Raw genomic sequence first — 22,300 nt, 5'->3', positions numbered from 1 at the left:
CCACATGATCCAGTAGATGCTCCGGAAACATTTTCCCCATGAGTGAATGAGCAAAGGGCTGTAACTCCAGAAGTTCACTGGACATTATCTTGCCTGTCCTCTTAAAAACCAAAAACGGAAACAAGGGCCCAGGGACACTCAGTGACGTTCTTGCAGTCTCATAGCTGGTGAGGAGCAGAGCCAAGGGCACCCAGGTGAACAGAACCCTCGTGACCAGAGACTTGCTCCTCTGGACCGGCCTGGGTGGGAGGCGGGACTAACCTGCAGGCCGTCTTCCTGACGTGAAAAGTCTCTGCTCACCTGCGTTTCCCACTCAGAAATATTTATGGAGGCAGGAGTCAGTTAAGGGCAGGTGTGGGTTTGTCTTTGTGGTGTTTTGTTTTTGTTTTTGTTTTTTTGCATCGGGGTCATTTGTTAATCATGTCTGTAGAGGGGTTGATTAGACAAAAAACAAAACAAAAAAAACGGTTTTATAGTCTAAGGCACTTTTCTCAGCCTGCCCTGCCCGACAAGCAATCTGGGAAAGCCGTGAGCTTTTTGTCTTAGCTTCCCATGTGTGTGGCAGTAGATGCAGGGGATGTTCTAAGGAGACTGTGTTTTGAAGAGTGTTTTTATTTAAATACTGGGAGCCCATGGTGCGAAATTGTGCGAGACCCAGGACCCACAGTCCCGCAGCTCGGCGGGACCCAAAAACCCACCCGCTGCCCCGGCGGGCGGGACCCAGAAATCCACCAGCGCCTCTGGTCAAGTCCTCCAGAGTTGAATCCCCACGCACCCCGCGCACGCAGCCTCCTGCTGATAGGTCATAATGGCGTGATGGCATGACAAGCACAGGCTTTTTATATAATAGAAGATATTTTGATTTCAGAGAGGAAGGGGGAGAGAGAGAGAGCATCAATGATGACAGAGAATCACTGACTGGCTGCCTCCTGCCCGCCCCACACTGGGGATTGAGCCGCAACCCCAGCATGTGCCCTGGTTTGTAGGTCAATGCTCAACCACTGAGCCACACCTGCTGGACTGAAGTGTGTTTATAGTCCTTACAGATACGAGGTCAACATGGACCTAGAGCAACATTCCTCATTTCAGCTTTTGAATCCAATGAGGCCACAAGGTGGCGCAACTTTGCCACAAAATCATTTCAAACCGGGGGAAGGGCCAGTGAGGAGCTGCAGGAGGAGGGGCAGGTGTGCGGGCTCCTGTTCTCCCTGGAGTCTACCTGCTCCTGGGAGCCCAGGGTGCAGTCTCTTCCTGCAGCCCCGGGGAGGTCCCTGGGAGACCTCAACTCGCACTGGAAGGGCTGTTACCCCTGCAGATATGTGATGGCATCTATTTAATCGGGGAGTGTGTTTTATTGCAAACTCAAAATACGCAATTGTTTGCTGAAACTGACAGGAGTCTTCCCTCGCAGTTCTTGCTCTACCTCTTCCCAGACTCGCCTGTAGTCGAACGCAGCCCCGTCCTGCCAGCAGCCGTGTCTCCCGCCTCTCCTCACCCCCCCTCCCCCCCACCGCCGCCGTCCGAGGCCTCCCTTAAGAGAACACTGCCCTGTAACATTGGTAAAAACACTGCCAGGTGCGCGTGCCGCCGCTGACTTCTCATCTCGAGTTGTGGGCATACGACCAAGTCCCGGTCCTTGTCTGAGGCGGGTGAGAGCCCTTGACTGCACACAAAAACTTCTGCGTGAAGGGATTGCAGACAAAACCCCAAAGAGCTTGCATCGACATAGGTCGCCTCCGCTCCCTGTGCAACCTGTCCATCTCCTTAAAACTCACCCCTCAAGGCAAATGAAACACTGCCTCACTCAGGTGAGGAGAACGGTACCTGAGAGAATTAGGTGAATTTATAAGATGTTAGCCTTGGTATGAAAATACATAGTATGGTAGGTGAAGATTTGGCTATCACTTTTATTTAAAGAGAAAAGTTGTAACTTAAAAAGAGGCACAAGATAAAACTTTCACATCAGGACAAGACTGAAAATGTAAACTCTGTAGGTGGTAACAGGACCAGGAATTAGAGAGTAAAAGGCAGAAGTGATTGGTTTGGCCAGAAGTCCTCAGCGCAGACAGAGTGACGAGGACTGACGCTCGGAGACGGAGCTGCTCGGGGGCCCGGCCGCTCCGACTGCCCGCGAGGCGGGCCTCCGGGATCTGTGTAAGGACACCGCCAGCAGCTGCCGCTTTGCTTCTCGGAACTTCTGACAATTGTAGCCAACTTCCCTCGGGAAAGCGCTTACGTAACAGAGTCGACGGTTACCTTCTGTGCACTCAGAACCATTACTAGGAACTTGCGTGCTTCAGACCTTGAATGGCAGGAAGCAACGCCGCTCTGGCACCAAGAGCCCGCGTGGTGGTGCAAGGACCATTCCTCAGACCTGGCCAGAGCCCCGGGGAAGGGCTTCGTGTTGGGGTCAGGCAGGCAGTGGGTAGGAGGCCTCCAGCTTGTGTGGGGACAAGAGGAACTCTCTACAGATACCCACGTCTCTAGGAGACGGAGCAGGAGGAGCTGCCCAGGACCCCCTGCCGCCCGGCAGCTGAAGGAATGAATGACACATGAGCCAAAAGAATAAGAAGCGCAGCTGATGAACACACATTAACCTGCTGGGTGGCTCACGTGGTTGGAGTGCCATCCTGTACACCAACAGGATGCAGGTTCGATTCCTGGTCAGGGCACATACCTGGGTTGTGGATTTGATCCCTGAGCAGGGCATACGGGAGAGAATCTATTGATGTTCCTCGCTTTCTCCCTCCCCCTCTCTCTAAAATCAATAAAACGTTTCTTCAGATGAGAATTTAAAACAACACATTACGTCTATAAAAACTCATGAGTCTATTATCACGCTCAAGAGGAAAAGCCAGAAAAAGTTCAAAATAGTTACCATGGCAACTGGTGTCCTACCCTCCCAGGGCCAACAACCTGCCAAACCTTCAGCCCCAGCCCCAGCCCCCCGGCTTTGCTTTTGATGCTGCGGTCCTGGTGTTTGCTTCTCTTCTGGACCTTAAACAGGAAGCTCCGAGACTAAGCCGCCTGCTGGCATGCTGGGTGACAGGACCGCAGATGTTACTGCGCCTTCAGCTTCCTTTCTCACTGCTGTCTGCCACCGCTCCATGCACATGAGAGAAAACAACTAAGAAATCTAAGTGAAAAGGTGGAAAAGACAGGAGCAATTGAACGCAGCCTGGGAGCGAGCAGCAGAGCGGTTCCTGCCGTGGGGAGTGGGAAGAGGGCCAGGAAGGAGGGACAGCCCTAAACCAACCGTGGCCGAAGGGGCATTGCGAAACAGGAGGCCCTTGACCAGTTTCCTGCCGTGGCCGCGCGCACCGCGGGCAGCGGGCTCCTCGGTGCCAGGACTCACGCGGGCTTGGCCGGCCCTGGCAGAGCAGGAAGTGCTTCGCAATCGTCACCTGGTCCCTGAGTCCATCACAGCGCGGGGGCCAGCAGGGCACCTCCGCGCCGACATCCGGTGTCCACTCGCCTTGGACGGGAGCCCGGCTGCTTGCTCTCCCCGCTCTCATGTGAATGGAGAGCGTTTGGGTCTCTTGCAGAGAGGAGGTTCTCTGTGTAGCTGACAGTTCTGAGCCTGTCCTGGCTGTGGGAGCGGTCCAGGCTGGCGTCCCCCCACCCTCGCTTTCACACTTGAGTTCCCAGGGGTCTCCTCCAGCGCGGACCCCGGTGCTGGGGGATGGATGGTGCCGTTCTCCATAACCCCAGACCCTCGGAGGACGCACTGGCCGCCAGGCCAGAGGGAGCCTCCGGTGCGCGCTGCTCTCGTACGGAGCAGACACAGGTTTGGCGCCGGGACCCCCACGTCTCTAGGAGACGGAGCTCGGCAAACCCCGGAAGACAGAGCAGGAGGAGCCACCCAGGACCTCCCGCCGCCCAGCCACGGAGCAGAGGTCGGCTGTTTGGTCGTCTTCTGTGCCAGTGGCCATCGCTTCCCTGCCGACTGCCCAGGTGTCCTCAGCGCCCCTCGTGCCAGTGACAGACAGTGGATACGGTCATTTTAAAGCAACCAAGCGCCACCCCATCAAAAAGAGACACGGCGATGGGCCCTGCCCTGGAAGAGCCCTTCGCAGGCCGAGCGGATGTGGATGAAATGAGACATGGCTGGGCCGCTCACACCCTCCATGCTGTCTCCTGGCGCTCACCCTGGCGGCAGCGGGGTCTCCACCAGGTCCCCGGGCCCCGCCCCTCCCGGAGGTCCCTCCTCTACCTGGTGCCCCTCCCATGCGGCCAGGGACTGCGGCCCCACAGGGACACTGCCCAGCTCTGCCCCCGCTCAGGGAACCTCAGGGGGCAGGAGGCCAGCGCCCCTCCAGGGCCGCGGAAGCCGGGCATCTCCAGGGCAGCACTGGGTGCATTTCCTAACGTGGCCCGTGAGAAAGAACCGTCTGACCGCTCGGAGGGCGGCACCTCCGGAAGCTGCCTTCCCCGTCCTCTCCCCTCTCAGCACTGGGGGAGGGAGTTCCACGTTATACCGATCCTGGTGCTGCAGGGACACAGTGCTGCGGTGTCTTAAAAACATGGCAGGCCTTTTGTCATTCCCACTTGACAAATACTTAAGTCATTTATTGCCGTTAAGTCACAGCCTTTCAGAATACACACTGCATGGGAATGGGTCCTTTTAAGACCCTGGGGGTGAGATCTTAAGGATGGAGCCAGCTGTGGGTTGTCTCATGGTCATTACAGAACAAGGCAAGAGTTCAGAGCACTCCGGTCTAAGAGTCACAGGCTTTGTTCTCTTCCATTGCTTGTTCAGTAAATTCTAACAGATAACCAACAGCTCGGAGCAAGCATCGCGGGAATCACGGAAAAACAACTGCCTGGGTGACTACTCTTTAGGGGGAGGAGGGGCAGTCAGTACTTGCCAGGCAGCCGGGGCGGGTCAGGGGCTCGGGGGCTCTCGCTGTCTCGGTGGAAATGGTTGGGTTAGTAAAAACAGCATCAGCGGGTCCTCAACAGGACGTCCTGATGACGGAGCCGGTGGCTCAGCAGCGGGCAGTCTCCCTGCCCGTGGTTACGCTGATGCCTTCTCATTCATCCTGGAGGGAGACACAAGGAAATAGGGAGAGTTTCACTGCCGGCCTCAAGGCCGGGGAGAAGACCTCACATAACATTCGTTTCAACTTCCAATGTGATGAAGACACACCCTACTCCATGTTGTCATCCGTGCATCTGCACTGCGTGGCGTTAACTGCCCAGGCGTTAACTGTTTCACCTTCAACAGCACAGCTTTGCTCAGAAACGGGTTCCACATCCATCTGCACACACTCACGGCCCAAATGCCCAGGACAGGACGGGGCCCGTTCTCCCCTTCCCTCAGCAGAGGGTGAGCTGGCACCGCTTACTTGTATTTGATGAGCCGCCCGCCCTGGATGAGCTGGGCCACCTCGTTGGTGGCGTGGCACACGAACAGGAGCCAGTTGCGAGGCTGCACCTTGTAGGCAAATCTCATGAACGTCAGAGAGTAACAGCAGAGGGCTGCAAACAGCAAGCAGAGGGGACCAATGACTCACGGCTCAGAGACCTGGTGTGGGAGGGACCCAGATCCACAGCGCGCCCGCCTGAACCACTAGAGCAGCTCTTCCGCTAAGACCTTTGACGGGAGATCAATTCTGGCGGAGACGCACCAGGAATGGGAAGCTCATCAGATACCGGACTCTCCTGTCGGGTACTGTTACTTATCACCTGGACATTCTAAGGATGGAGTGTCGGAGGGAGGGAGAGGCGCCTGAGTTCCAGCCGCGGTCCTGTCCCCTCGAGTTGCTCACAGTCCCTCACCCGCAGGACTGCTATGTCATCCTCTCAATAGCGTTATGGTCAAATATCAGGGTTTCAGGTCAGCGTAAGAAAGTGTTTTCCAACTACGGCCCCAGAGACACCTCCTGCAGCTAGGTGCGTCAGCCCGCCGGCCAGTGGGCTCTAGCTCTCCCAAGACAGCATTTCAGAGCCACCTGCTTTTCCTCCCTGTGAGGAGGTGATGCCTTCGATGCGTCCTGCCATTTTCTAGGCGACTGTCCCGGCCGGAGCTGTTTATGCTAATGGCGCAGGGAGAGGCTGCAGGTGTTCAGAGCACACACTCACCGAACGTCATCCGCCCACTGATGATCTCCGGAGACTTTTTCATGTCATTGATGGCGGCAATGGGGAGACCCCAGTTGGCTACTGGGCCCCAGAAGTGCTATGGGAGGAAAGAGAAGGGAAAGAAGGAGAGAGGAGAAATTAGGGCGGAGCTGTGAACAGCTGGGCTTCTTTCTCATCAGTGTGAGCCTTGGGAGACAAATCCCGAGCTTCGTCCTGCGGGCTCACTGGTCAACCGCTGAGGTGTTTGCCTGTGAGTCAGCAATTCTTACAAGGTGAGTTCAGAGCCAGAAAGGACTTGGCAGTGTACCAGTCCGGACCAACTTTCAGATGACAACTAAGTAACCTCTGACTGTCCCGTTTAGAGCTCCAAAACTTCTTACACCATTCAGTCTTGCCATAACTTAAAACGTGTGATAACTATTCTCCATAGTTTAATGTTTAAATCTATCAAAACTTCTTTTTCAAATTTTCATTGACATCTCTTAATATGCAGACCCTAACCTGGATACTTTTTCTGAAGAAAGGAGCTGTATTTAATACGGGAAAACTGTTTTGGCTCATGAGCTATTTTAAGGTCTGAGAACCTGGAATCTACACTCAAGAGTCCCAGATACTAAGATTGGAAAAAAGCCCTGGCTGGTGTGGCTCAGTGGATAGAGCATCGCCTGCGGACTGAAGGGTCCCGGGTTTGATTCTGGTCAAGGGCACATGCCTGGGTCACGGGCTCAATGCCCAGTAGGGGGCCCATAGGTGGCAGCTGATCGGTAATTCTCTGTCATCACTGATGTTTCAATCTCTCCCTCTCCCTTTCTCTCTGAAATCAATAAAAATATATTTTTTAAAAAGGATTGGAAAATACTTGTAAAATAATAGCAACAAATTCTATTTTAAAAATGGACCAAACAGCTTTTCATTTTACAGCCATGTGGCCACCCCAGGACACCCATGTTAAGCTGCCCATGCTTAACAGCAGGGACACCAACTCAGTCTTGGAGTGATGAGTTAGGGCTGCCCGTAAGAGGTCCTGTGAGGCAGGGCGTGCTCTGTGGCGGTGAGCAATGACCGATAGGTAAATCTAGCCCTTAAAAAGTACATAAAGGTACAAATAACTTCCACACTAGCTGACTAAGGTACCTACCTCAGCAAGCTTAATACGTGCTTTCTACCTAGTCAAGGCTCTCGTGCTCGCGTCCCTTTTTAAAGTACGTTAGGTCTATGCTCTAGCAGATATTCCACAAATGTCTAGAAAAAGAAGGAATTTCATGATAAACATTTGAAAGGAAAAATGAGCATATTTTGGATTAAATGGGGAAATACTTCTAGTTCATTATAAACTCGTAACTTGGGCTAAAGAACATCCACACGAATGAGGAGCGCCGTGATCTGGCCACTGGTGGCGTCTGCTCCGTCGGCGGCCAGGCTCTGTGCCGAGCCCCACCGGCGAGGCCGTGTCCCTGGGTCCGGCAGAGGCGTGACTGGGAGGGACCCGAGGACCGCAGGGACGCCGGGCGCACTCGGCCCCGTCCCTCGGCCCCGGTGCTGGTCACGCTCTCTCCAGCAACGGGGTCTGCTGTCCCTAACTTGGTTGATGCAGGATCTGCACCAGCCTGAAGTGAAGGAGGAAGGATTTTCTTACCGTGCTGTTTTGTGAGAAGTCACCGAGGTTCAGACAGGGAAACATGAAAAGAAAAAGAAGGAAAAGGTCAGGCGTTTCCAGAGGCGCGGGTCCCATTAGGCCACCGGGGCCTCAGTCTGCGCAGTCTTGGCCCGGAGCTGCGGTGTGGGCAGCACGGTTCTCTTTGCCCTGAGAAGTCCAGTGACATTTCTAATAACAACTTGGACCTAATGAAAGTAAACCTTAGTTTTATATAAAAAAAAATAAGCGTAATCCTTAGAGTGTGCCAATAGAAATATAATGCAAATCACAAGTAGGAGCCACATGCGTAATTTAAAAATTTCTAAAAGGAAAAGCAGAAGTTAACTTTATTAAGTTTATTTATTCCCACATATCCAAAGTACTTTAACTTGAACAACCAGTGGCAACGTATGCATGCGACATCTTGTGTCCTATTCTGTACCGTGTCTCTGAGACGCGGTGTGTGCTGGCATGGCACCTCTGTGGGGACCGGCCACATTTCAGGTGGCTCACAGCTCTCACCCCACACAGCACGGGCTTAAAGGGACCATTCCTTAGAAAATGACAAGTTGGAGAGAAGCACAATGCTGCAGAATTCTATTAACAACAAACTCCCCATTTTCATTTACTAGTAGGTTGTCACCAGAATGAAGCCCCTGAGAAGAGGCGTGTGATGTTACTTTCTGTTTACTACGAGAATCAGGACCCTGAAGTGGGGCCCTCCATTCACAAGGCATTCAAAAAAATATTTATTGAGTAAATGAATAGTAAAAACTTTCAAAGTTAACCGAACTGTTTTCCTGAGCGCTAAGCTTCATCCCATTTAGAATATATAGAAAGTTTTATAGTGAATTCCTTTTATTTCTGAAATGGCAATTCTTCTTGCCAGGATGTAGCTCAATTGTTCTGTGAAGGCAAAATCTTAGTTTATCTACTGAACGAGTTGTTGAAATACTCTGATAAAATCTTTCATAGACACGCGTCCAAACAGCACTTTTAGAGGTTTTCATCCGGAGACTGTGGAGGTTCTAGTTTACAGCATAAACTGTTGTTGACAGTGCTAAGTAAGTTCTGCTATGAAATATAAGAAGCAAAAAGCCTAATAAATTTTGCCTCAGACGTGTCACAGCAAGTCCACACCGAGCAGCGCTTTCCCAAAGGCAGAGGGCGATGACCTCCGGGTGGGGGTTGGCGGGAGACAGCCACTGGCCACTCTTCTTAACACGTCTTGGCTCCGGTCTGAACACAGGCCTTTTGCTGAACTACATGCATATTAGCAACAACACATGTTCCTTTCCCTACAAGAACATTTTAAAAGATGCAGTACTTAACATCTAAAATGTCATCTTGGAGATACTTTAGTTTTCAATTCAGGACTCTCTCCTGGAATTTACAATAGTTCAAATTCTGCCCTAGTTTACAACAGGTGACTTGAGTACAAATAGAAAGGTGCCGAGGCTAAAGCCAACTGCAGTTAGCATATTAATGTAAAAACATTGGAAGGCCAATGGACTTTGACATTCAGCAGGGCTGAAAGTCAGCTCAGTGGCTCGAGGCAATTCCCTAACCGGAATATCCTTACATTGTTTACCAAACTTTACCTTTGATCTGCCTGTATGCCCTGCTAAAGGGCAAATGTGTATTCAAGTAAATAAAAGGCGGACCAGGCCAGGACCAGGCCAGGACCAGGCCAGGAGTCGTGTGTCTCTTCAAGAAAGAGGCTCCATCTGGCCCCCATGCCTTCTGAATTCATATTCTTGTACAGCATTTTCATTTGTGCGCTGGCCCCTCCTTCAGACCCGGAACCCTGCTGAAGGTCGCAGCATAAAGGGACAGGGACAAGAAAACTCCTGCCTTCAGACACTGCTCAATCCAAAGTCCTGCATAAAAATGCCTGGCAGCCACATTGTGAAACCCCACTGTTGCCAAGAATGGCAGGAAAAACAAGTTCTCTTAAAAAAAAACTAAGCGCATCAAACCTAGATTCAATTAATCGAATAGGGAGGGGGAGGGGGGTACAAAAGCATGAAAGCCCGTGGTTATTAACCTTGGGGAACAGGTGAGTCCGTGCATCCAAGTCTTCCATTGAAAAGCCCGGCTCTCGGAACACTCCGAGGCAGCAGCAAAGAACAGAAACCCAGACAAGCGGGCTCCCCGCTCCCGGGACGCGCACCGAGGAGGTCTCCCCGGCCGGGTGGCGCCAGGAGCATCCTCAGCACCTCCCGGCACGGACGGTGCAAGGCCTCCTCTTCAATGACACCCACCCGCGTCGTCCCGCGCCGCACCGACCGCGGCGGAGGCTCACGGCACCGGGAGGACAGAGCAAGGAGACCCGCGGGGACTCGCCGCCGCCTGGAATGACCGCTTCGCTCAGACTTTCCAACACCTGAGCCCGGGCCCCACCCCGCCCCGCCCCGCAGCGCCCCGCGCGCTGTCACGCAGCCCCGCTCGGCCCCGCGACGCCTTCTGATCACGTGGGAGTGGAGCTGCTCTTTCCAAACCCGCCCCACCCGGAGCAGACCCTGCGGCTCTTCTTACCGGGCTGCCCGGGAGGCCGGAGTAAACAGGCCCGGGACCGGAGCGGACAGCGACCCAGGTGCCTGGTGGGCGAGTGCCCTCCGCGGGCCGGTCCAGGACCCCCTCCCCCGGCACGCGCCACCGGAAACCACGCAGCCCCACCTCCCGGGGAACGCCACGCGCAGGGCCCTCCCTGCAAGTCCCGCTCCCGGGCCGACGCCTCGGAGCGGCTCCAGTTACGGGCGATGCCGAGATAAAGCGGCCGCTGCGGGCGGCGGAGACAGGGAGCCGGGGCCGCCTGCAGGCCCTTCGAACGGAGCGCCCCGCTCCCCGCGGGAAGGCAGAGCCGCCGGGGGCAGGCGAGGAACGTCGGTCCTCGGCCACACGACTCGACCCGGGGCCGCACAGGAGCCGCATTTGAAGACATTTTGGATGTCATTCCCTCCTACGCTCAGACGTTAAGTCCGAAAAAGGAGCGGGGAGAGGCGGCCTCAAGCCGCACATCGGTCCCCGGGGCAGGCGCTCGGGCTGCGGGCACTTCCCGGCCGCGCGCGCCCCGCCGCCCCGGCGTCACCCCCTCCCCCCGCCGGGCACTCCGGCGGCAGGTGCCGAGGGGAGCTCCCGCCCCACCCCGCCGGGAGGCTGCCCGCCGCCGTCCGAGCCCCCGGCCCCGCCCCGCTGTCCGAGCCCCCGGCCCCCGCCGGCCCCCGCCCCGCGCCCCCGCCCCGCTGTCCGAGCCCCCGGCCCCGCCGGCCCCCGCCCCGCTGTCCGAGCCCCCGGCCCCCGCCCGTGCCCTCGTCCGGGGGCGGCGGCCGGCCTCCGGAGCTCGGCGTTCCGCCGGGGCTCACCTCATGAGGTAGTCCCGGAAATCCTTGCTCCGGACATAGTCCGCCGCCTTCCGCACCAGCGCGCCCGCCATGGCCGTGCCGGACGCAGGCCGCCCTCGCCGCCGCTCCTCGGAGCCCTACCGCCGGGACAGAGGGCACCACACACCCGACCGCCGCCGCGTCACGACAGCCGGCCCCGCCTTACGGCCGCCGGCGCTCGGCCTATGGGAGGGCTCGGGGCGGGAGGCGGCCCGCGGATTGGCTCCTGCGCGCCGCACACTTCTCCCCGCCCCTCGGCGGCGCGCGGGGCGTGGCTTCTGCCGTAAAACGGCCGGGCCGCCGGCGACTGGCTGGCGGTCGGTAGGCGGTGGCACTCCCGGCGCGGCGTCCCCTCAAGGGCACCGCGCCCGCATCTCCGGCCCCGGGGCCGCGCCCGGTCCCCACCCCCGCCCGCCCCGCGCTCCCGCCCCGGCCGCAGGTGCTGGGCGCTGCAGGGCCGCACGCTGCCGCGGCCCCGGGCCAAGGTCACCTCCTAGGGCCCCTTCCCCCCCCCCCCCCCCGCCCGGCGTGCGTGGGGCCTCGGGTCACGGAGGTTCCGCAGCGGGGGGTCCTGTTATTCGGGGTTTTACTTTGTATTTGGTTCTTTGGACTGGCCCTCAGTGCCGATGCTTTGAGTCATTTAAGCTGCCTTCTGTGACGGTACTGGCGCGGGAGCATCGACTGGAATAGGGGTGATCGATTGGAATAGGGGTGATCGATTGGAATAGGGGGTGATCGATTGGAATAGGGGTGATCGATTGGAATAGGGGTGAGGGGAGCCTGTGTCCACATTAGCAACGGGCCCCCGAGCGCGTTTCCAGAGCCCCAGCCCCGGTAGGCGAGCGAGTGTGAGGCCCCCGCGGAAGCAGGCCTCTCCCGTGGGGGACCGGGCGTGTGTGCGCCCCCCGCGGGGAGCGTTAGTGGTCCCGGTGCCTCCGTGCCATGGATGCCGTGCAGCGGTGGAAAACATGGGCCCCTGGGCAGCATCTAGGCGCTGGAGGCGCAGGACCGTGTGTCAGACCCACTACTCTACTCGCTTGTACACAGAGACAAGGAAAACGAGACTGCAGACAGGAGACATGTCGGTCTAAGGATGGTTAAGGGTTCAAGGGATGGAGGGAAATGCCTCCCTGGGCCCTCCTACCCCTTTGGACGTTTGTAGAATGAACATGTGTTATCTGTCTATATAATAAAAGCCTAAGCGACCATTACGGCGGAACAACCAGAACGACCGGTCGCTATGATGCACACTGACCACCAGGGGGCAGATGCTCAATGCAGGAACTGCCCCCTGGTGGTCAGTGCGCTCCCACAGGGGGAGCACTGCTCAGAGCCAGAATCCGGGCTCACGGCTGGTGAGCGCAGTGGTGGTGCAGGAGCCTCTCAGTGCTAAGGGAGCTGAGTGGTAAGAAGCAGCGAGCAGGTGGGTGGTAAGGAGCGAGGGATCCCGTACTGCGAGAGAGCACAGGCCAGGCTGAAGGGAACCCCTCCACCCCCATTGCACGAATTTCGTGCACCAGGCCTCTAGTTAACAAATAAGTGGCATTAAGGAGAAACGCTTTTAAGAACTAAAATAGCAAGCCGCTGATTGATCAGAATCACGTTCTGCTAGGATCTCCTGGTCACACCTGGCCTCGGGCCACCGGGCAGCCTCCTCGTGCTCTGGGCTGCACACACTGCACAGCTCCCCCATTGCCTGGAGGCAGGGTGCCTTGGGACAGAGGGAGGTGGAGCAGGTCACCGAACAATGGGTCGATTGGAGTTTGGAGGGAGGTGGCGGTTCACGCTCCGGCCAGGCGTGCCCAGGCATTGCACCTGTGCCCTGAGTTTCTTGGAAACGGCTGAAATAGCTCTTGTAACCTCTGGGTTGTCACTGTAGCTGTCCTAACTCCCTCTTGTGGTTTCCGAGTATAAATTTCTGTGACACCTGTGGTCGGCACTGCAGTTGGGCCTTTACCGCGGTGAAGTGCTGCAATTGTAGTCGCTGGCCAGCTTATCAAAGGCTCATACATTTTGATCTCTGTCTCTGGTGGCCGTCTCTGGCGGGCCGCCCCATAACACTAGCAGCACCAGGAAGGTGGGCACAGCCCTCCCGTGCCTCCTGCTGGAGGTGGGAGTGGGTGGCCTCAAAGGGGGCAAAGGGGTTTTGATGATTAACAATGTTAATAGGTGCCCTTCGCTGACCAGTAGGCCCTCGTACACTTTCTCCTCATTCAGCCCAGAAGGTGGGTGTAAGGAACAGAACGGCTTCTTGAATAAAAGCCAACTGCTTCCCCCTCCCCCCACAAGCAAACAAACAAACACACCAAACTTCCCTGCGAGATGGGCGGAGAAGGCCTCTCACGGCCGTGGTCATCTCTGATGCTGAGCAACGTCACGGGGGCGGCGTTCAGCTGGACAAAGCAAGGCTTTCTAAGAGCAGAAATTCCTTCAATGACAAAAACCATGACCTGTGAAGTAGGTGTGAGTATGATGTTCAATACTGAGTTCATATTTCCGGGCAGAAATTAAAGAAGGCAGACATGAGGGAACCTGTATCGTGTGATTCCACGTGTGTGAAATGTCCAGATCACACAGTCCACGGACGCAGGAAATAGAGGGGGGCTGCCTATGGCCGGGAGAGCTGGGGTGTCGGCACTGGCCACCGGCACGCGCTGTCCTCCTGGGGTGACGGAGACGGCCTAGCGTTGGCTGTAGTGGTGGTTGCAACAAATCCGTGAAGATGCTAAACGCCATCAAATTATACACCTGAAGGGGGTGAATTAGATGCTATGTAATTATATCTCAAAAAAGTTACTTTAAAAAACAGTAATTTTTTTAAAACCTCAAAAAGGTGCGTAGAAAAGCAAATGACCACCTGAGACGCTGTCGTGATCCGTGCACCGACTCTCGGCAGTTTCCGAGAGCAGCAGCTGTGTGAGCGGTTTCAGCAGCCTCGCCGTGAAGGAGAGTTCTTTCGGGGGAGCCCGGCGAGGAGGGAGGAGGAAGGAGGGAGGAGGAAGGAGAACACCGGGAAGTGACTGATTCGGAAGGCCGGCATCCGGGATGGATGCTACAAGCACGGAGGGCAGGCGTGGGGGCTGGGAGCTACGGGGCAGCGAAGGCAACTCCGGGGGTCACTCACGGATTGACAAGGAGGGACCCGCTGATGACTTCCGGGTGTCTCCTGCAGCGATGCAACATCAAGTAAACAGCAGGCGACCTGAATCCAATTGAGCCTGTAGCTCCGCCCCCAGGTCCCAGGAAATGAAAGGGTGAGAGGAACTAGCCCAAGGATGGAACCCGTCTGTCCGAGAGGGAGCATTGGAGAGGACACGGGGGACACGGAGGACACCCCGGCGTGAGGAGGGGACTGACTGTCGGGTGGACGCAGCCCAGAGGAAACATAACAGGAGCCGCCCACCGAATGTGAGGTTTCGGTAGCCACGTTAAAACGCAAAGGAAACAGGTGGAATTGATTTTACTAGTCTGTTTAGTCCAAAACATCCAAGATGTTATTTCAATATGTAATCAACATAAAAGTTATTATTGAAATATTTTAGATTCTTCTTTCCAGACTAAGCCTTCTAAATCTGGTGTGCATTTTAGACTTACAATTCATCCCCATTCGCATGCCAAGTTCTCATTGGCAATGCCTGATCTGCATTTACATTTCATGGGGTTTACCATTTAACGATGCATGTCCCTATACCCAGGTTATCCCACACATCTTGAAATTCCCGACTGGACCGAGCTCCTCCACAAACCATTCCCCTTTAACCTCTGCACTCACATGGACAAAACCAGTTCAGCTTTTTCAGAAGAATTCACTTGGAAGCAGAAGTAACATCGGTTTCCCAATGACCCCGGTTCACGTTGAGCAAATTCACCTCCTCTTGTTGCAACTCCGTTGTGTTCCCTTTGAACTCAAAGGTCAGTGGCTGCACACACTGACCGGCAGTGATTCCGTTTGGGGCAGATTTTGCAGCTGATTCACACAAGGCTGACGACCACTGCTGAGCGTTCTGCCTGTTCTTGTTAGAAATGTTTCCGAAATCACGATGACTGATTTGTATTCCAGAAATTTCAATTGCAAATAAATTCTCCAGCCCGGCTGGCACGGCTCAGGGGTTGAGCATCGACCTATGAACCAAGAGGTCACAGTTCGGTTCCCAGTCAGGGCACATGCCCGGATTGCGGGCTCAATCCCCAGTGTGGGGCGTGCAGGAGGCAGCCGATCCATGATTCTCTCTCATCATGGATGTTTCTCTCTCTCTTTCCCTCTCCCTTCCTCTCTGAAATCAATTTAAAAAATATATTTAAAAAGTAATAAGTAGATGAGTCCTCCTGCCTACCTGTCCAGCTGGATCACAAACCATCTTCGAAAGGCGGTCTGTAAGCTCCAGGCTGCGCTCATTCATAGGCTGCGACACTGGGGAGGGGAGCACGCCGCCCCTTGCCCTCGATGAGCCCACATTTGGCAAGTGGTCCCGTCATTTCAAGGAATTCTTGAGTTGGAGGTCAAGTCGCCATAAATCTGCTGGAGCTCTTCCACGAACGACTCAGCGGACAGGCCTGGCGAGCATGGCCGCGTTCCCTGGCTTCGGTCTCTCTCGGTCGCTCTGTGAACGGGTGAGGGGCCGAGCACTGGGACACAGGAACCGAACCGGTTAAAACTCTGTCCAGGGCCCTCTTCACAGTGTCTGCCTCGGAAAAGGAATATCGGTGTTTTTGCTAAGGATCACAGTCTGGAACAAAGCCGTAGGAAACACATCTGTAAAAAAACACTGAAACCTGTAGAGAATCTCTGTGAGTTTATTTGAGCCAAACTGTCGACATATGCCTGTCGGGAAGCAGAACCTCAACGAATTGAGATAATGCTCCGGAGAATGGCGGGTTACATCTGTATTTACACATTGCCATCAAAGGAAAGGGATGTAGGTGGGTCACATGAAATCCATTGGTGATAGACTAGAGAGGCGGAAGAAAGCAAAGCGGGGAAATCCCTGGGATTGGATAAAAAGTAAAATGATGGACACATACTTAGGTGAGTGCAGGGCAGGAACAATTAACATGATAATGAAGGAATTTGTGGTATCTGTCCTGGCACTTAGCACATTTGGTTGTGCCCCAAGGGGTCCAGAAAAAGGGAAGTTACAAGTTACCCAGACATTTCAAGGGTGTCTTATCACAGATGCAAAAAGACAGATAGGCTCAGTTAAGGTAAAGGTTGACCTTGTCAGTGAAGATAGGGGCCTAGGACATAACTGCCCACCATAACTGCTTTCAGTGAAAGTTTCATTTCAGACCACCCTTTGTGGTTCCTTTAGGTGTCTGAGTTTGGAAGACCACCATGCAGGCCTCCCCTGAGCTGGTCAGGTCAGCATGTGGCCCCTTTCGTCCACAGTCTTTTGTAAAAATACTAATAAGTCTCAATTTTCAGCCAATAGAAATTATGTTTTTACCTCTAGCAGACACTTGCAAAGACTCCACGGTACCCACTGCACACTCCCATCTCTCAGGCCACGGCTGGCGACATCTCTCGATCCCCAGTAGAGGGCGTGCAGGAGGCAGCTGATCCATGATTCTCTCTCATCATTGATGTTTCTCTCTCTCTCTCTCTCTCTCTCTCTCTCTCTCTCTCTCTCTCTCCCCCCCCGCCCATTTCTCTCTGAAATCAGTAAAAAAATATTTTTAAAAATAAAGTAAAACCTAAATGGTGTTTCAAGCAGTCGAAACATTTATGCATCTTCTGAGTGCATGCTGTTGGCCTAACATGTTTTTCATGAATGTGGATTTCCTTCACCGACCACGGGCTGCCGGCCCGGCTGTTCTCCGACGTGGCCGGTTGCTAGTTTCCTCCGGCGCCCCGTCGGTGTCTCCCTGGCCTTGGTTCTTGTGCCACTTTCCTCTGGTCTTGCCTGAGTCACAGCACAAGCTCGGTCCGCCGCCCCAGTGGCACCTCCTCTTAGCCGGAGCTGTGGGCTGGCGGGAATGCTGCTGCCGGGGCCGAGGCCTCCGCGGGCACATTGCTAACCGGGACCTGCGCCCGGAGGTTCAGATGGCCGCTGAGCTGGGCACGTGTGACGTGCACACACTGCGAGTGTGAGGCTGTGACACAGGTTAGCTGCACACCACCCGCAGAGCAAGGCCAGCGGCTTCTCGGACCCCCGTCACCCCGAGCGGCCCGTCACCCCGAGCGGCCCGTCACCCCGAGAGGGCCCTTCACCCCGAGAGGGCCCTTCACCCCGAGAGGGCCCGTCACCCCGAGCGGGACTGTCACCCCGAGGGGCCCGTCACCCCGAGCGGGCCTGTCACCCTGAGCGGGCCAGCCTGTGAAGGCTCAGGTCCGTGTGCGCGACCTCAGAGCAGCGTCCGCGTCGCCGGCAGCGGGACCTGCAGGCGGTTCTAAGCAGCGTATCTGAAAGCTAATATTTGGTTGTCCTGACCCGTCACCTTTGGCGGCTCCCCACTCCCAGAGGAGGGTGCGCTGGCCGGGCAGGCCCTGTGTCCTCGGCCTTTTGCCTGAGGGGACACTGGCTCCAATGGCAATAAGGTGACTGGACTTTTCCTGTGAGAGCGGGAAGCTGCCCCCCCCCCCCGTGTTCCGTGCCCCCCAGGAGGGAGGAGTGACAGCCACACTTCCTCCCACAGCCACGTCACAGAAGCCCCAAGACCACGGCCCCCTCGCCGCTCACAGGGGCCGGAGCCGGAACGGGCCGTGAACGTGACTTCCCGCGCCCCAGCCAAGGCGCCTTCTCCCTCAGGCACCGCTCGCTCGTGCGTCAGTCACCTGCCCCAGGCCCCGCCGCGGGGCTCGGGTGGAGCGTTGACCTATGAACCAGGGCCATGGTCGGCAAACTCATTAGTCTACAGAGCCAATATCAATAGTACAACGATTGAAATTTCTTTGGAGAGCCACATTTTTTAAACTTAAACTTCTTCTAACGCCACTTCTTCAACATAGACTCGCCCAGGCCGTGGTATTTTGTGGAAGAGCCACACTCAAGGGGCCAAAGAGCCGCATGTGGCTCCCGAGCCGCAGTTTGCCGACCACAGAACCAGGGGGTCAGGTTGGTGTGAATGCCCGGGTTGCAGGCTCGATCCCCAGTGTGGGGCTTCAGGTCGATGATCCTCTCTCATCGTTGATGTTTCTCTCTCTCCCTCCCTCTCCCTTCCTCTCTGAAACCAATAGGGTTATATTTTAAAAGCATTAAGTTTCCCCGGGGCGTTTCGGGGGCGGAGGGGGCGGGGGAGAAGGAGGCGATTTCTAATGAGAGGAAGCTGCTCCCTTTGCAGATTCGCGACGCACACGTTTACGACCCTCCCACCGTTTTTCTCACGTGGACACAGATCGCAGACTCCCCCGGCTGAGAGCCCAGGTGGCCATGCAGGCCCACCGCCTGGACCCCAGGGAAGGGAGGGGCGGCGGCGTGGGGAGCCCTCCCCCAGCCCCTGCAGGGCCAGGTGCTCCTTTGGAGGCGGCTGGCCCGCCCCCTGGTGGCGGGTTGTGGCCATTCAAACACATCCCGCCAGGCTTCCCGGAGGAAGCGGTGAGGTCCGGGAGGAAGAAGAGAATTCAGTGACCAACCTCCACGGTCCACGGGCCTCCTCGCCGAGCACGGCAGAGCCCTGGGCAGAGCCACATAGGCCACACGGCGCCAGGTTCGGGTCATGGTGGCCCAGCGTCGGCCCGTAGGTCCCGCTCAGAACCTCCCGTGCCCACTGGGCCTGTGCGGGCACCGCCTGCAGCTGGGCGGGACAGGGGCTGTGGCCCAGGCTGCTCCGGGCGGCAGGGAGGCGCCTGCACCAGACCCGCTTCGGTGCCCGGTGCCCGCCTCGCTGGACAAGGCCCAGTGGGGCCCACGCCGGAGCTGCAGGCGGAGGGTCGTGGGCTTTGTCTGCGGGACGGAGCCTGACAGTTTTAGGAGCGCTCATGACCAGAATGCCCCCCCGTCTGCCCGCAGCCTCTCGCCGCCCAGTGGCGCCTTCTCTGGCCCATTGAATGTGCCCACCGCGCCCCCCACGGCCCACGGCCTCTGCCCTCGGCCAGGCACAGCGCCGATGCCGTTCATTTTGTGAAGACCCTCAGCGGACCTGCCGGTTGTATTTCCGTATGAAGAAAGGAGGGGCGTGTGCGGGCGGGTGCTGGGTGTGGGGGCGGCTCCCCGCAGCCACCCCAGCCGCCTGCTTCACCAGCACGACCTCCACCAGCTCCTGCCAGTGCCCCACCCCGTCACACACCGGGCTCTGCGGGGAGTGCACACACACACACACACACACACATGTGCACACGTGGAGTGCACGCACACATGGGGTGCACGAACACACATGCACACACATGTGCACGCACACACACACACACACAGACACAGGGCTGGGGGGTATGGAGCGGTGCCCATCGGCCGCCCCCGTGGAGTGCCACCGCGCAGCGCATGGCAGAGCCCCGGGTGGTCTGGGAGGAAGTGCGAGGTGCAGACGGCTTGGGTGACAACAGACAGTCCGAGAGGCTACGCTAGGGACACATTACACTTCATAAAACCCGTGTTTATTTAAAAAATCCATTCAGAAAGTCTGGAAAGCGTAATAAATACCTGTGCAGGGCCGCCCCGCAAACACAACCCGCAAGCGAACAGAGGCCTGTAAACATAACCGCGGCGAGCGAAGTGCGGGGCGGGCGGGTGGGCGGAGAGCGGTCGGGGTGCAGCGCTCCGTGGGCGGCACAGCCTTGGAGGGCCCCCCCCGCCCCCCAGCTGGGCGAGGCCACAAGGAGTCACTGGCTTCTCCTCGCCGCTCGGGGTCCCGTTCCGCTCTCGGGGCAAACGCAGTGCGGCCGGCGCCGTGCGGGGCCCAGCACGGCCTGGGGACACGCCGCCCAGTGAGCCACACGGCGACACTGGCCTCCGTCCGTGGAGGGGACCAGCCTCCCGGACACGAAGCCGCAGGCCGGTCCGATCCTCGCAGTCTGACTGGGCGTGCGCACACCGAGGGGCGGGCCAGGCTTCTCTCCAATGGGGGCCACCTGGTGGGGTGACCCCTGGAGGGGTGGTGAAGGGTCCGCGAGGGGTGGGCTGGAGGCCGAGGTCAGAGTCCGGGTGTCTGACCCTGGGGGTGCGGTCCGCGGTGTGAGCAGGGCTGTGCGTGCGAATCCTGGGGAGCCTTCCCCGGCGCCAGGTTCGGGGAGCCCCGTGCAAGCGCGTGGACTCTCAGACCCCGCCATTCCCCCAAGACTTTGGGAATCTCAGTTTCCAACGCGGCATCGTCTCTTCCCCAGGGACTCCTCTCTGGGGGTGGGGGGGGTGAGGACAGGGAGGGGTCCTCGTTCGCCACGCTGCTCAGGGTTCTCAGCTCTGGGTCCCCGGCAGTGCTCAGGGACCCCCCTCCCCCCGCAGACACCCAGCCACGGGCGCGGCGGGCAGCTGGGGCCCGGCAAACAGGACGCGTGACTGGGGCCGGTTTCCAGGAGGGTGACCTGCAGGCGCCCGGCTGTGCCCGTTTCCGATAACAAGTGAAGCAGCTCAGAGGGAAGCAGACAACGGGGGTTGGGGGGGGCGTGTCACGGAGCCTCGGGGAGCTCTTTCCACTGAGGAACCTGTGCCTGCTGCCGAGAGAGAGAGGGCCGTGGACCCCACGCTCATCTTCTGGGGTCTGAAGACCACAGCCAAGCGAGGGAGGAACTTTCCGGCAGGCGGCCCCCGTGTGCGCGCCTGTGTGTGTGTGTGTGCGCGCGCGCGCGCGCGCACGCGTGCCTATGTGTGTGTGTGCGTGCACACGTGTGCCTGTGTGTGCGTTCATGCCTGTGTGTGTACGTGTGTGCGTGCGCACCTGTGTGTATGTGCCTGTGTGTGTGCATGCGCGCCTGTGTGTGTGCACCTATGTGTATGCATGTCTGTGTGTGTGCGCGCACACCTGTGTATGTGTGTGTGTGTGTGCGTGTGTGTGGTACTGGAGTTGAGATGGAAGGACAAAAGAAACAATAAAATATTGTCTTTTTAGGGAAAACCTGGCTGTGACCAACAGTTGCTCCCGTAGCCTGGCCTGAGCACAGAGGGATGGACAGATGGAGGGACGGACGGACGGACGGACGGACGGACAGACAAGTGACAGTCCTCCTCCGCCCGGTGGGGTGGCTCCCTGGGTGGGCACGAGCTGGAGGAGACGAGGACACAGGCGCTGCCTCCTCCAGCCCCGGGTGGTGCGGTCGGGATTTTATTAACGAAGGGGCACAGCCCGAGCGCCCCGACCCCCGGGGACACACGGACTCACTGACCAAGGACAGACCTGCAGCAGGCGCAGACACAGCGCAGCTTCCGCCAGGGCATCCCCGGCCGTGCCCCGACCCCCGGGACACACGGACTCACTGACCAAGGACAGACCCTGCCGCAGGCGCAGACACAGCGCAGCTTCCGCCAGGGCATCCCCGGCCGTGCCCCGACCCCCGGGCGACAGAGGCCGAGCTCAGGTCCCGCGGTCACAGTTTCTCCGGGGGCAGGGGAGGGAGCAAGCCGAGCAAGCGGGCCCTCAGCCCGGGGCCGCAGCCATCCAGAGGCGGGGCGGGCGCACGGGCGCCTGCTGGCTCCTTCCCGGGCGCCAAGGGCACCAAGGCCGAGCACCGGCGGCTCTGGGGGCGCCTCCCGCTCAGCTCTCTGCGAGGACACAGCGGGCCTGTCACACACGTGGGGCGGCGAGACGAGGGCTCTTTGCATTGTCGTCGGGGTGGCTCTGCTCCTGTGCCCGTCCCTCCGTCACCTTCAGCCGCCGGCCCCTCCAGGGAGGCGCTCCATGGCCGCCTCCTCCCGTCTGACCCGGGGCCTCCTGGCCCGCTGAGCAGGGGCCACGTGGGGAAGGCCTTCGCGTGCAGCGGCGACAGGGGTCCCTGCGGCGCCGGGGAAGGAGGCGGCAGGCGGCAGAGCGAGGCGGGGCAGGGCGCCCTCGGACCCTCTCGGCTGAAGGGGAAACGCGGGCCCAGCGAAGGCGCCCACGGTCGCTCGAGCAGCCCCGTGCCTGGGTCCCAGGCGGCGGGTCCTGCTGGCTACAGCCGCGTGGACGTGAGTCTCTTCATGCCCCTGCGCTGGGCCAGGCTGGACGACAGCACGGGCTCCAGCCGCGGGGCCTGGGGCGTCCTGTGCAGGGCAAAGTAGGTGGCGGCCATGGCGCCCTGCAAGGCAAGGGAGAGGCAGTGACCGGGGGCCCGCTCCTGCGAGAGCCGGCGGCACGG

The 22,300-nt window shown here is 57.9% G+C and overlaps 2 protein-coding genes across 7 annotated transcripts in view; both read right to left on the bottom strand.

The window, feature by feature from the left end:
• Nucleotides 1–4,533: 4,533 nt before the first annotated feature.
• Nucleotides 4,534–11,272, bottom strand: MPC1 (mitochondrial pyruvate carrier 1). Of its 2 annotated transcripts, XM_079779843.1 has the most exons (5): nt 11,086–11,272; nt 7,721–7,724; nt 6,085–6,181; nt 5,349–5,481; nt 4,534–5,042 (listed from the first exon to the last, which is right to left on the bottom strand). In XM_079779843.1, the coding sequence occupies exons 1-5, from the start codon at nt 11,154–11,156 to the stop codon at nt 5,018–5,020; spliced, it is 330 nt and encodes a 109-aa protein (XP_079635969.1). In that variant the 5' UTR covers nt 11,157–11,272; the 3' UTR covers nt 4,534–5,017. The 2 variants fall into 2 exon arrangements, with proteins under 2 accessions (XP_079635969.1, XP_079635968.1); XM_079779842.1 differs by lacking the exon at nt 11,086–11,272 and having other exon boundaries at nt 7,721–10,045.
• An 8,392-nt stretch (nt 11,273–19,664) lies between these two features.
• Nucleotides 19,665–22,300, bottom strand: part of RPS6KA2 (ribosomal protein S6 kinase A2) — a 57,846-nt gene continuing 55,210 nt past the window's right edge. For 4 of the 5 annotated variants that reach the window (XM_079780161.1, XM_079780162.1, XM_079780163.1 and 1 more), the window contains exon 21: nt 19,665–22,240. In XM_079780161.1, coding sequence (XP_079636287.1) covers nt 22,115–22,240 — 126 coding nt within the window. In that variant the 3' untranslated portion in view covers nt 19,665–22,114. The remainder of the gene's footprint in view (nt 22,241–22,300) is intronic. The other variant, XR_013813950.1, reaches the window with a different exon arrangement.

Source organism: Cnephaeus nilssonii, assembly GCF_951640355.1.
Source record: "Cnephaeus nilssonii genome assembly, chromosome: 9".
In the NCBI taxonomy this organism is placed as follows: domain Eukaryota; kingdom Metazoa; phylum Chordata; class Mammalia; order Chiroptera; family Vespertilionidae; genus Cnephaeus; species Cnephaeus nilssonii.
Note: the sequence above shows the minus strand (reverse complement) of the source record. Positions and strands in the feature narration are given on the sequence as shown.

What these genes read in the sequence shown, in the direction of transcription:
- MPC1 (XM_079779842.1), bottom strand. Translation starts at nt 7,816, where the DNA reads ATGGGACCCGCGCCTCTGGAAACGCCTGACCTTTTCCTTCTTTTTCTT. An exon ending in CAGTGGGCGGATGACGTTCG is followed by an intron (nt 5,482 to 6,084) that starts GTGAGTGTGTGC and finishes TGCTGTTTGCAG; the next exon opens with CCCTCTGCTGTTACTCTCTG. An exon ending in GGGCGGCTCATCAAATACAA is followed by an intron (nt 5,043 to 5,348) that starts GTAAGCGGTGCC and finishes GTCTCCCTCCAG; the next exon opens with GATGAATGAGAAGGCATCAG.